Source organism: Bombina bombina, chromosome 7 (assembly GCF_027579735.1).
Source record: "Bombina bombina isolate aBomBom1 chromosome 7, aBomBom1.pri, whole genome shotgun sequence".
Classification (NCBI taxonomy): Eukaryota; Metazoa; Chordata; class Amphibia; order Anura; family Bombinatoridae; genus Bombina; species Bombina bombina.
The window spans coordinates 575,092,280-575,105,586 of record NC_069505.1 but is presented as its reverse complement, the minus strand read 5'-3'; the positions used below and the strand labels follow the sequence as shown (position 1 = coordinate 575,105,586).

Genomic DNA, 13,307 nt, shown 5'->3' with positions numbered 1-13,307 from the left:
ATAACTTGTGAGCAAGAAATGACAGAGATTTGCAGACTTGTGACAATATCTAACCTGCAGATCACCAGCCGTTTCCTTCTTGGGAATTATCTTCTAGGGTCAGTAAAGCAGAATTAGAATATAATTTTTGCACCTTTAAGACCCATTGAAAATGTTTTTGTTAAAGGGACAGTCTACTTAAAAAAATGTTATTGTTTATAAAGATAATCTCTTTATTACCCATTCCCCAGTTTTGCATAACCAACACTGTTACATTAAAGGGAGATAAAACCCAAAATGTTTTCATGATTCAGATAGAGAATACAATTTTAAACAACATTCCAATTTACTTCTATTGTCTAATTTGCTTCATTCTTTAGATATCCTTTGTTGAAGAAATAGCAATGAACATGGGTGATACAGCCACCAATCAGCAGCTACAGAGCCTATTTAGATATGCTTTTCAACAATGGATATCGAGAGAATAAAGCAAATGAGATAATAGAAGTAAATTGGAAAGTTTTTTAAAAATGTATTCTCTATCTGAATCATGAAATAAAAACTGTGGGTTTCATGTCCCTTTGATATACTCCCCCCCCCCAAAAGAGCTTTATTAAATAATTAAAAAGATAAAATTACAGGGCACATGGTACATGGTTTTACATTATACATTCTGGGGTACAATTTCTTCTCTGCCACCATGATCACCCCTTCCAGTTCTGTGGGTTATATGAAAGGATATTAATAGAGAGTATAATGGTGAAAGGTCCATACATTAGCCATGTCTATGCCTGACTCCAGTCTTTGGCTCTTTTGCGTTGTTTCCGTTTATAACCTTTGGTATATTTCAATGTTTAAACTAGAATATGCTATGTGAATGAATTAACAAGTGTTAACAAACTAACAGCCTAACTAGTAATTGCTGCTCAGAGGATATTTGTGCACTTTAGTAGTCTAATTTGATATGTTTAAACCAGAGTTAAGCTTAATTGTGTGTGCTTGTGGGTTTATCAATATCTGATTTGTAAGGGAAAGAGGGAGTGGAAAATGAGGGGGAAGGGGAGACGGATGACTATGGTTTGTTTCTGGTGGGAACAGAACAACCTCTGTTTGGGCCATTCTTTAGTGTTCTGTTTGATTGGCGGTTCACATCTGTAGCATCATTTCGTGTGCCTTAATTTGCGATGTGCGTAAGTAGTGATATCTTTCTAGTTGCAAGGCCAATGATACTTTAGTACTCTATTCCTTCACAGTGGGAATGTTGGTTGTTTTCCAATTGGCCGGTATGAGGTTTTTAGCGCAGGCCAGCATTAAAACTAGGAGAGATTTTTTGTGTTTGCTTTGGATTTTGGTTGTGAAGTGGAAAATCAGAGTTTCAGGTGTCCCTTTGATATACTTTTTACCTCCATGATTACCTGTCTCTAAGTCTCTGAAGACTGCCCCTCAATGCCAATTACAAACTTGCATTTTAGCCAATTAGAGTTGGCTCCTGCATAACTACACAGGAGTAAGTACAATATTATCTATATGGCACATATGAAACAGCACTGTCTGGCTGTGAAAAGAAAAGAGGCGACCTGCATAGGCTTAGAAACAGGCAGAGATATAGGGGTTATAAAAGTATGTTAAAATAACATATTAAACATATTATAACATTTGTCCCCCCCCCAATCTAATTTGCAAGTGTGTGTAACTCCAGTCTACCTAACTAGTCTGCTTGTAAACAGCTGCCTGGAATTAAATCATTTGTACTCACTGCCATTAATAGCTGAACACATCGCTCTCTGGCCCTGTGCTTCTAAGTGTCAGAGTTAAGAACTGGAGGGATAAACTGCAGTCCCACTAACAGGTAAACCTCACTAACTATACACCTGCACAATGCTCTTCATGTCTTTTCCGGTATTTCTGTCTGCCCTTCTCCTAAAACTCACTGCATGTCCCTATAACAATAACCCCCACACTATCCTTATCTCACCCTCCCTTCTCTCATCCCCTATGCTGTCCTCTCATGAACTGCTCTGTCTCCTTAGTAATACTTCCCCATCTAACGTCTCTAATCACAACCGCTCCTACAAGTCTCACTCTCACCTTCTGTCACTCTCACTCCTACTTCTGCTTGCTGCTGGTGATGTCTCTCCTAACTCTGGCCTTGCAGCAATCACCACACTCATACACTCTCATTCAGTCTACCACAATACAAACTCTAGGTCACGCAATCCTAACAATCTCATCTCTATTAACCCACATCGCTTATCCTCTCTTTTCTTGTGCCTTCTGGAATGCTCGCTCTGTCTGTAACAAACTTACAACTGTTCACAACCTGTTTGTTTCTAACGCCTTCAATCTTCTAGCAATTACTGAAACCTGGTTATCATCTTCTGACACTAATTCCATTGCTGCCCTCACGCACGGTGGTCTCCACTTTAGCCACACACCTAGGCCAGGTGAGAGACATGGTGGCGGTGTTGGAATCTTACTCTCCCCCTCCTGCTCCTATCAGCACCTGCATCCTCATCCATCTCTCTCCTTTTCCTCCTTTGAAGTTCACTGCATCGGCCTGTTCTCCCCCCTCTCCCTCAGGGTGGCAGTTATCTATCGCCCCCCTGGACCAACCTCCCAATTCCTTGACAACTTTGCTGCCTGGCTTTCTCACTTTCTCTCTACAAATACACTTGCTCTAATCCTAGGGGACATCAACATCCACATTGATAACCCATCTGCCCCTGCTGCCTCTAAGCTTCTCTCACTCACAAACTCCTTTGGTCTCTTACACTCCACCCTATTCACTACTCACCGCGACGGACACTCTATTGATCTGGTATTCTCCTACCTCTGCTCTCTCTCTATGACGTCACTTTTTGCTTATTTCCTTCTCAGACCACCATCTGCTCACCTATAATCTTAATGTACTAGCTAACCCTACTTCTCCCTCTCGTCCCTGCACCTGTAGAAATCTGCACACTGTGGACCCTCTACAACTTCGCAACCTTATTCAAAAATGCCTCCCCCACACTTCTACGATATCCTGCCCTGACCTTGCTACAACCCACTATAACAATACTCTCTCCTCTGCACTTGACACTTTTGCTCCGTCCCAAATACGCAAAACCCCACGTCATCAGCTCCACCCCTGGCACTCTCAGCAAACACGCTACCTGCAAAAATGCTCCCCTGCTGCTGAACGTGCCTGGAGGAAATCCCGCTCTGAACCAGATTTCCTCCACTATAAGTTCATTTTTTATTCTTACTCATCTGCCCTTCACTTAGCCAAGCAAACCTACTTCTCTTCTCTTATATCTACTCACTCCTCAAACCCTAAACGTTTCTTCTCCATTTTCAACTCTCTCCTCTATCCATCTGCACCCCCTCCTTCATCTGCCTTTAGTGCTCAAGACCTGGCAGACTACTTTTTCAACAAAACACTTACCATCCGAAGTAATATCACAAGACTGCAACCTCCCATCTCCACCCCCGGTCACCCCCCACTCTCAGCACCTTCCCCCCAACCACTGAGAATGAAGTGAGTTCCCTATTGTCTTCCTCACACCTCACTCCCTGCCCACTTGACCCTATCCCTTCACATCTAATCTCTGTCTTCTACCCTCACTCCAGTTCTTACTCACAAATTCAACCTATCCCTTACTACCGGTTCATTCCCATCTTCCTTCAAACATGCAAAAGTCACCCCCCATCCTCAAAAAACCCTCCCTCGACCCCAATTCTCCTGCAAACTACCGCCCCATATCACTGCTTCCGCTAGCTTCAAAAGTCCTGGAAAAACTAGTTTTTGATCACCTAACCCACTTCTTGTCCTCCAACTTATTGCTTGACCCCTTGCAATCTGGCATACATCCCCAACACTCAACTGAGACTGCCCTCACCAAGGTTACTAACAATCTTGTTTCTGCTAGAATCAACGGCCCCTACTCTATACTTATCTTACTTAACCTGTCTGCTGCCTTTGACACCGTTAACCATCCCCTTGTCCTATGGACTATAAGCTTCCTTGGGCTCTCTGACACTGCCCTCTTCTGGATTCACTCATCTCTCTATTAGGTCCTTTTCTGTCTCCTTTGCTGGCGACTCATCCTCTCCATTGCCTCTGTCTGTTGGAGTACCTCAAGGCTCTGTTCTAGGCCCTCTACTCTTCTCTATTTATACTTCCTCACTGGGTAAACTTATCGGTAGCTATGGCTTCAACTATCACCTCTATGCTGATGATACTCAGATCTACCTATCCTACCCTTCACTCTCTACTTCTGTCCTTTCTCACATCAGTGTCTGCTTATCTGGCATTTCTTCCTGGATGGCCTCTCACCACCCCCCTCTAATTCTACCCCAGTTTCTAACTTTTCAATCACTGTTGGTGACACCACTATCTCCCCATCACCTCAAGTCCGCTGCCTAGGAGTTACACTTGACTCCAATCTGTACTTCATACCCCACATCCAATCGCTCTCTTCATCCTGTTGCAACCACCTACGCAATATCTCCATAAGCCATCCGTTTGAGTGCTGAAACTACTAAACAGCTAATCCACACCCTGGTAATTTCCCGACTTGACTACTGTAATAACCTACTAACTTGCCTTCCTCTCTCCCGCTGCTCCCCTCTACAATCCATCCTAAATGCCTCTGCTAGGCTAATTCACCTCTCCCGACGCTCTGTATCTGCTGCGCCTCTCTGAGAGTCCCTTCACTGGCTCCCCATTCACACCAGAATTAAATTCAAAATTCTCACCCTGACCTACAAAGCCCTTACCAACGCAGCCCCCCCCCATACCTGTCGTCACTCATCAAGAAATATACTCGCGCCCGCCCCCTAAGATCCAACAATGACCTGCTCCTTGCATCTTCTACCATAACCTCCTCCCATGCTAGACTACAGAACGTCTCTCGTGCAGCACCAACCATCTGGAACACACTTCCTCGAGCTGTCAGACTTTCCCCTAACCTCTTCTCCTTTAAACGCTCCCTAAGACCTTTTTGCTCAGGGAAGCCTATCTCCAAATCAGTAACAAATTAATTCCACTCGCCTAATAGCTGCCCTCATCTAACTCCACACTAACATCATTCTCACCTTTGCAGTCCCCACCTCCTGTTTCTCACCCTCCTACCCATCTAGATTGTAAGTTCACACCGGAACAGGGTCCTCAATTCCCCCTGTATTTGTTTGTTAAACTTTGTCCGGTGTCTTTTATACTGTATTGTACTGTACTTTTATCTTTGTACCCATGGACAGCGCTGCGGAATCTGTTGGCGCTTTATAAATAAAGAATAAGAATAATAATAACAATGTTGTTTGTGCAAAGCTGTTGAATTAGTCGTAAAGGCATTATCCATCTTTATAAACAATAATAAAAAAAGACTGTCCCTTTAAGAAAGTGTAGGATCTGCAACAAATAATTATACTCACCCGATACAGAAGGCACTGGGAGTAGCGTTATCTGTAAAGTGTTACAGGAGGCAACTGGAGGGTCTTGGCTCCGACATGGAGATGATGAAGACAGCTCTACCTTCACAGAGTCACTGACTTCTCTAAGAGAATGCTGTGTAAATAAAAGATTATCAGGAGTCCAGCTATGTGCACGTGGCTATAACAGAAAGCAGTAGGTGTCACTGACAGATGGGTGTGCATGTGACACGTCTCATAGAGACAGAGGTATCCTCACCGTGTAGAGACCGTCACAGGAAGAAGAGGAATCACACGACGAAGATGAGAAAGGAGACACCGGCTCAGTCTTCACCAAGAGATCTGAGAGAAATCAGACCTGTCAAACTCTGCTACACCATTTTATCTGGTACCAGCCCACACCCAATATGATCTCCTAACTGCAGGGCATTGAGAAGGTGCAAACAGATCCCTCCCGCTCTTTTATAAATCACCCAAGCAAATAAAAAAACAAACCTGAAAGGTTCTTGCTGGATATTTCATCCCAGGAAATTGTCTCAACGTCCATGTGGCTGTCATACTATGGAAAGACAAGAGAATAATTGAAGAAAAATTGAATAACACACAAAAGGAATAGGAAAGAGGATATAGCAAGATAAAAAGAAACATAAGAGAGTGAACTAAAAATTAAAGGGACAGAAAAATTAAAAGTTAAACTTTCATGATTCAGATAGAGCATGCATATTTAAACAGCTTTCCAATTAACTTCTATTCTCTAATTTGCTTTATTTTATGGGTATCCTTTGTTAAAAAGCATATCTTGGTATGCTCAGGAGCAGCAATGCACTGGCGGCTGCACATATATGCCTCTTGTCATTGACTCACCTGTGTTCAACTAGCTCTCATTAGTGTATTGCTGCTCCTTTAACAAAGGATATTAAGAGAATTCAGCTAAATTGACTACAGCTAAATTATGTTCTAACTGAATCATAAAAGAAAAAGTTGGGTTTTATGTCCCTTTAAAGGGAAAGAAAGGTCAAAAATGAAATAGCATGGCTGCATACTAATGCAAAATAGAAGCATTTTTGCAAAATACTTCCATTAGCGAAAATGCTTCTAGTTAAAGTTATTACTGATTTTCTGCAGCATACATACATATCCTCTGAGGGCCTGTGCACCAGTTTTTTTAAACAATATGCATGCTCAGAGAGACAGTGGTGGCTTGAATGACACAAACTATGTCTTCACAGAAGCAATACACACCATCTTTAGCTCTCTGGGAATACTGGTGCACAAGCCCTAGCGTATGACACCGAAAACCAGTAATATATTGTACTAGAAGCATTTTTGCTAATCAAAGTATATTGCAAAAACGCTTCTATTTCAAATTGAAATGCTGCCATGCACATTTCTTTTTTGACCTTTCTATCTGGAATGGTGATAGAGAGAAATAATGGAAGAAAAGGAATGATGTGAATGAGGGAATGGCGAGGACCTAGATAAAGAATACTGTGATAAAGAAAAATGAGAGAGTAATAGGAGAGAAAACTAATGATAGGAGAGAGGAAAAACAAAAAAAAATAACAGCTATAGGGAAAGAACAAACGCTATGAAGCAGTAGTTGACAAATCTATTTAAAATTTAGGAGCCAGTAAGAATGTTCAGGGGTTAGCCATACATTTAGGAGCTAGACAGTGGTATTTGTATATAGATATATGGAGAATAAACCAAAAAGTTAGGAGCCAGGGGTCAAATTCTAGGAGTCAGTGGCTACCTGGCTACTGGGTTTGTCAAGCCTTCATATGGAGCAATAGTGATTCATGGGAAAGAGTAAGAAAGCAATTCATGAAATATTATAAGACTGGTTAAAGGGGGTGAATGATGCGTGACCAAGATTCATAAGGAGACAACGAGACTAAAAGTAAGGCACCCACTTACCAAGTGCAGCGGATAATGACTGAACTCCGGAGATAATAGATCGCCAACTTCTTCAGGTTCTTCCAAATAACTGTACAGTCCCGTCTCTAAACAGAGGAAGAAGCAAAGTGAGCGATGAACAAACTCACTTCATAATTAGTACAGGTAGAAAACCTTTTATCCAAACTGCTTGAGACTGGAAAAGGTTTGGATTTCAGAATAGTTTGGATTTTGGAATATTTGCATCTTTAAAATGGGACAGTTTGGAGAGGGGATGAAACTAGGGCTACAACAACTAATCTGTAAGATTGATCATAAAAATAGTTGTCAATGAATCTGATTATCGATTAGGTGGTCAGCGATTAGCTGGTCAGTTGTACGGCACCAGCTGCTTCACTCCGATGAACTTCTGCACATGGTATTGCGCAAAAAAATGGTATTTAATTAAAAAAAATTCTATCCGATTAATTGGATAATAATCAGCCAATTCATCAGAAAGAAAAAGAAAATAATAAAGCCTTCTGACTCCATTCAACTTTCATCCTTAAAGGGATAGTCTAGTCAAAATTAAACTTTCATGATTCAGACAGAGCAGCAATTTTAAGCAACTTTCTAATTTATTCATATTATCAATTTTTCTTTGTTCTCTTGGTATCTTTATTTGAATGTAAGCTTAGGAGCCGGCCCATTTTTGTTTCAGCACCTGGGTAGCGCTTGCTGATTGGTTGCTACATTTAGACCGCTACCTAGGTGCTGAACCAAAAATGGGCTGGCTCCTATGCTTACATTCTTGCTTTTTCAAATAAAGATACCAAGAGAACAAAGAAAAATTGATAAAAGGAGTAAATTAGAAATTTGCTTAAAATTGTTGCTCTATCTGAACCATTAAAGTTTAATTTTGACTAAACTATTCCTTTAATTTCAATAGCAAAACCCATTACTTTTATCAATATATTTCTCATAAATGTATATGCCCTAATCTATGTTGTTTGCACACACAAAAATACTCATGCATGTACAATACCATTTTCTTCACACAGGAAATGATAATTGTATAAATTCCCAAATCACCCAATGCCTTAAATGGAAAGGCATAAGGATCAGAGAAAGCAGAATAAAAAGTAACCACGTGTAAAGAAGGGGCACAAGAAAATATGGCAGAATATAGAGGTGCCAGAGGAAGAGAATACAGGGCACAGTGGGTTAAGGGATAAGGTTGACATAGTTACATAGTTAAAAGGTGTAGTGATGGAAGGATATGGAGAAACCAAGGCAAAGATGGCAGAAAACACAAAGACCAGAGGTACAGATGACAGGACACAGAGAGGCCTGGGGTACAGATAGCATGATACAGACGGCCTATGGATAGAGGTGGCCAGATACGCAGAGAAGGAAGGATACATAGGGACCAAGGTTTCAGATATCAGGACCCAGTGAGACAATGGTACAGATGGCAAAACACAGAGGTGCCATGGGTAGAGATGGCGGATGGCCAGATACAGAAGGACTAAGACCAGAGATGACAGAATACAGAGGGGCTATTGGTGCAGATGGCAAGACACAGATGGACCAAATGTAGAGATAGCAAGGTACACATGAGACCAAGGGTATAGATGGCAAGATACACAAGAGACCAAGGGTACAGATGGCAAGACAGCTGGAACATGGGTAGAGATGGAAGGACAAAGAGGGACCAGGGGAACAGATGTCAAGACACAGGGCCCATGGGTAGCAGAGATGGCAGGATACAGAGGGACCAGAAGTATAAATGGCAGGATACACAAGAGACCAAGGGTATAGATGGAAGGATACCGGTAGACCATGGGTAGAGATGGCAAGATACAGGGGGACCAGGGATAGAGATGGCAGGATACAGAGGGACCAGGGGTATAGAGGGCAGGATATAGAGGGAACAAGGGTAGAAATGGCAGGACACACAGTGACCAGGAGTAGAGATGGCAGCATACACAAGAGACCAAGGGTATAGATGGAAGGATACCAGTAGACCATGGGTAGAGATGGCAAGATACAGAGAGACCAGGGATAGAGATGGCAGGATACAGAGAGACCAGGGATAGAGATGGCAGGATACAGAGAGACCAGGGATAGAGATGGCAGGATACAGAGAGACCAGGGGTAGAGATGGCAGGATACACAAGAGACCAGGGGTATAGATGGAAGGATACCAGTAGACCATGGGTAGAGATGGCAAGATACAGGGGGACCATTGGTAGTGATGGCAGGATACATAGGGACCAGGGGTATAGAGGGCAGGATTCATGGTAGGACACACAGTGACCAGGAGTAGAGATGGCAGCATACACAAGAGACCATGGGTATAGTTAGAAGGATACAGGTAGACCATGGGTAGAGATGGCAAGATTCAGAGGGACCATTTGTAGTGATGGCAGGATACATAGGGACCAGGGGTATAGAGGGCAGGACACAGGGGAAAAGCTAGCCAGATACAGAAGGACTAAGAGCAGAGATGACATAATACAGAGGGGCTAGTGGTACAGATGGCAGGACACAGAGGGGCCAGGGATAGAGATGATGGATCCAGAAGTACCAGGGGCTCAGAGTAAAGAAAGAGAGGGACTAAGGGTACATAAGAGAAGCCATAGAGGAACCAGGGATAGAGATGGCAGCAAACTGAAGACCACATGGTTGAGATAACCGGGGCAGTAACTAATACACAAGCATTGCAGACAGTATATAGAGACTCTTTATTTTACGCAAGTAAGAATCCTAATATAACACTAGCCCTGTGTATTTGTATTACTGTATATATGTTCACACATTTTTATTACTGTATATGTATATTGATAAGTATTTTGTAGTTATATACCCCAGTCTTCATTTGTCAGCAAATTATCCGCGCAGAATTTTGTATCCAAATCGTTAAGCAGCAGTTCCGTTGCCATGGCGACCTGTTATCTTTATGTTGACCCTTCAACCCAGGTACCTGAAGTTGAACAAGAATGAGAAACATGTGTAAGGGTGGTCAATAAGATACAAGGAATATTTAAGGACATACTGCATTATAAGAAGTAGGGGACACACTGTCACTGCCAGAAAGCTGACAGAGTATTGTCATGACGTCAAACAGGGCTATGACGTCAGTAGTGCAATACTATAGGGTATATACGGTAATTATGGGACTTAGCAAGCCTGCAATGTTAATACTTAACTAAACTATTTCAATACGTAAGACTATACGGTAGTAAATACCAATTACGTCTCACGATTATAATGATGCGTTTACCGTGCGTGTAAGGTCCGCAGTTTGACGTTATGGCGTTAACGGGTCCACAGAAGGGTTAAGGGGGGACCGGTAATACATCCGAACAGCCTGGGATAAGGAAGAGAGGCTACACGGGGTGCGTTTAGCAGGCCAAACTAGTTGCAGTCGTTCAACCAATGAGAATACGCGGAGGTAGCACCCCAGCCAATCAAAATTTGCGAAAGGCACGTAACAGCCTATCAAAGAATGTTTCCCGTCTCGCTCAACCCCTGCCGGTTAAGAACTAATGGGCGGATGAGGCAGAATTGCAACCAATCAGGATAACTAGTAAAATGACTGACGGGAAGTTCAACCTATAATAAAGAAGTATCGTTCACTGTCAATTGGAAGCTACAGCATTCTCAACGCTGAGCTTCGATTGGTTAACCAAGGTAGAGTCACTGTTAATCAGGTGTACCTATTATTCAGTACATGCGCTATTAGAGACTTGCAAAGGATACTGGAATTTGTAGTTCTGATACCATTTTATAAATAAATATAAAAATGTAATATCCTTAGATGTCAGATGGGGAGGGCATTGGAAATCATTACGTTAGCCAGCTATTCTGACTAAAATTAATATGCTGAAGGACACACTGTTAACATCTGTATCGTCCTAGTGTTATTTTATATTATATGTGAATATCCAGGGCTGTCAGACATTTTTGGGCCCCTAGCCATACCATTGGTCACTGCCTTGCCCTGTGCAATTTTTGGCCAAGTAACTAAAATGAGTACACACTTTATTGAGTGTAATCATCAAACATACACCAACTCACAGAAACACAAACACTGTGACACACACACAGACAGACTCAAACACTGTGACTGACACACACACACACACACACACAGACAGACTCAATGACACACGCTGTCATCCACACTGTCACTCCCGTATAGAAACGCATTAACAGGCGGAAACACTGACATCCATTGACACACGCAAAGACACACACACTGATAGAAACTCGCAAAGACTCACACTGATAAAAACATGCAAAGACACACACTGATAGAAACACGCAAAGACACAAACACCGATAGAAACACACAAAGACACAAACACCGATAGAAACACACAAACTCTCAGACACACACACTGATAGAAACACAAAAACTCGCAAAGATACACTTACACAGATTGACACACGCAGAAACATTGACATCCACAATCACACGCAGAAACACACTGATATCCACACTCACACAGAAACACTAGATATCCACACTCACACACACAAACTTACACTGACAAACACACGACATCCACACTCACACTGACAGAAACACACAAACTTACACTGACACGCAGAAACACACACTGACATCCGCACTCACAGACACAACCAGAAACACACACCGACATCCGCAGTCACACAAATAGAAACAGACTCACACTGACACACGTGGAAACATCTACACTCACACCGATAAAATCACACTGACATCCACACACACACAAACTCACTGACACACACTAACATTCACACAGACACACACTGAAATACGACATCCACACTCACACAGACACACAAATGCACACATGCAGAAACACGACATCCACACACACAGATAGACACACACTGATACAAAGAAACACACTGGCATCCGAACTCACATAAACTCATACTGACACACCCAGAATAATACACTGACATCCACACAAATAGAAACAGACTGACACACATGGAAACATCCACACTCAAACAGATAAAAACACACAAACTCACACTGACATTCTCACACACACAGATAGACACAAACTCACACAGATAGACACAAACACACCGACACACTCAGAAACACACTGCCATCCACACACAAACTCGCGCAGAAACACACTGACATCCACACAATCTTACACTGACACACGCAAAGACACACACGGACATCCACACTCACACAGATAGACACGCACAAAGTCAGACACGCAGAAACCCACTGACATCAACACTCACACAGACACGCAGAATCACATTGTCACACAGAAACACATTGACATTCACACTCAGACAGACAAACACACAAACTCACACTGGCACGCAGACACACACACCGACATCCATTAGAATGAAAAAGAATTAATATTTAATTTTAAAAAAAAAAGAAGATGGAGGGGAGGAAGACAAACAGTGATGTAAGTCCATCTGAAGGAATTAGGAACATTACTGCAAAGAGACAGGGAAAAAAAAATAAAAGAAATAACAGATTTTCTTTTTTTATATACTTTAATTCCACTATTTCAAGCCAAGACTATACCAACCTCTGCTGGCTTTAGAATGGAAGCATTTTCCTCTGAGCAGCGTGCCGGGCAGGAGGAGTTAAAAATAAAATCTAGCTACGCAAGTTGCACAGTACTACGCAACGTGCATAGGGAGATTTTAATTTAACTCCTCCTCCATTGGTTTTCACTGATGTCCAGCCAGCCACTAAAATGAGGGTGTAACCCTTTCAATGCTGGCTGTATTTGTTATATTAAACCTATCCCTAGAACTAGCGATGCCAGGTTCTGAACAGTGTTCCCTCTAAGGTCAGATATGAGCAGCCCAGCAGTGAAACAGTTAATTAGTGAACCACACCCTGCAGTTAGCAAACACTACACAATGCCGACAGCAAGGTATGGTTACCTTATTAACTGTTTCATTACTGGGGCGCTCACAAATTCAGCCTTAGAGGTAGGATTGCTACCTCAGCCATGTTTTCCTGGACACTTATGAGTTACACATGCTGCAGG

The 13,307-nt window shown here is 42.3% G+C and overlaps 1 protein-coding gene across 1 annotated transcript in view; it reads right to left on the bottom strand.

Moving 5' to 3' along the window:
- The window catches only part of ATF6B (activating transcription factor 6 beta), a gene marked incomplete at its 3' end in the record, with an annotated part of 59,732 nt that extends 49,028 nt beyond the window's left edge, over positions 1–10,704 (bottom strand). Inside the window, 6 exon segments of the mRNA XM_053721990.1 lie at positions 5,395–5,527; positions 5,651–5,733; positions 5,887–5,950; positions 7,309–7,394; positions 10,136–10,252; positions 10,553–10,704. Coding sequence (XP_053577965.1) covers positions 5,395–5,527; positions 5,651–5,733; positions 5,887–5,950; positions 7,309–7,394; positions 10,136–10,211 — 442 coding nt within the window.
- Positions 10,705–13,307: the final 2,603 nt, after the last annotated feature.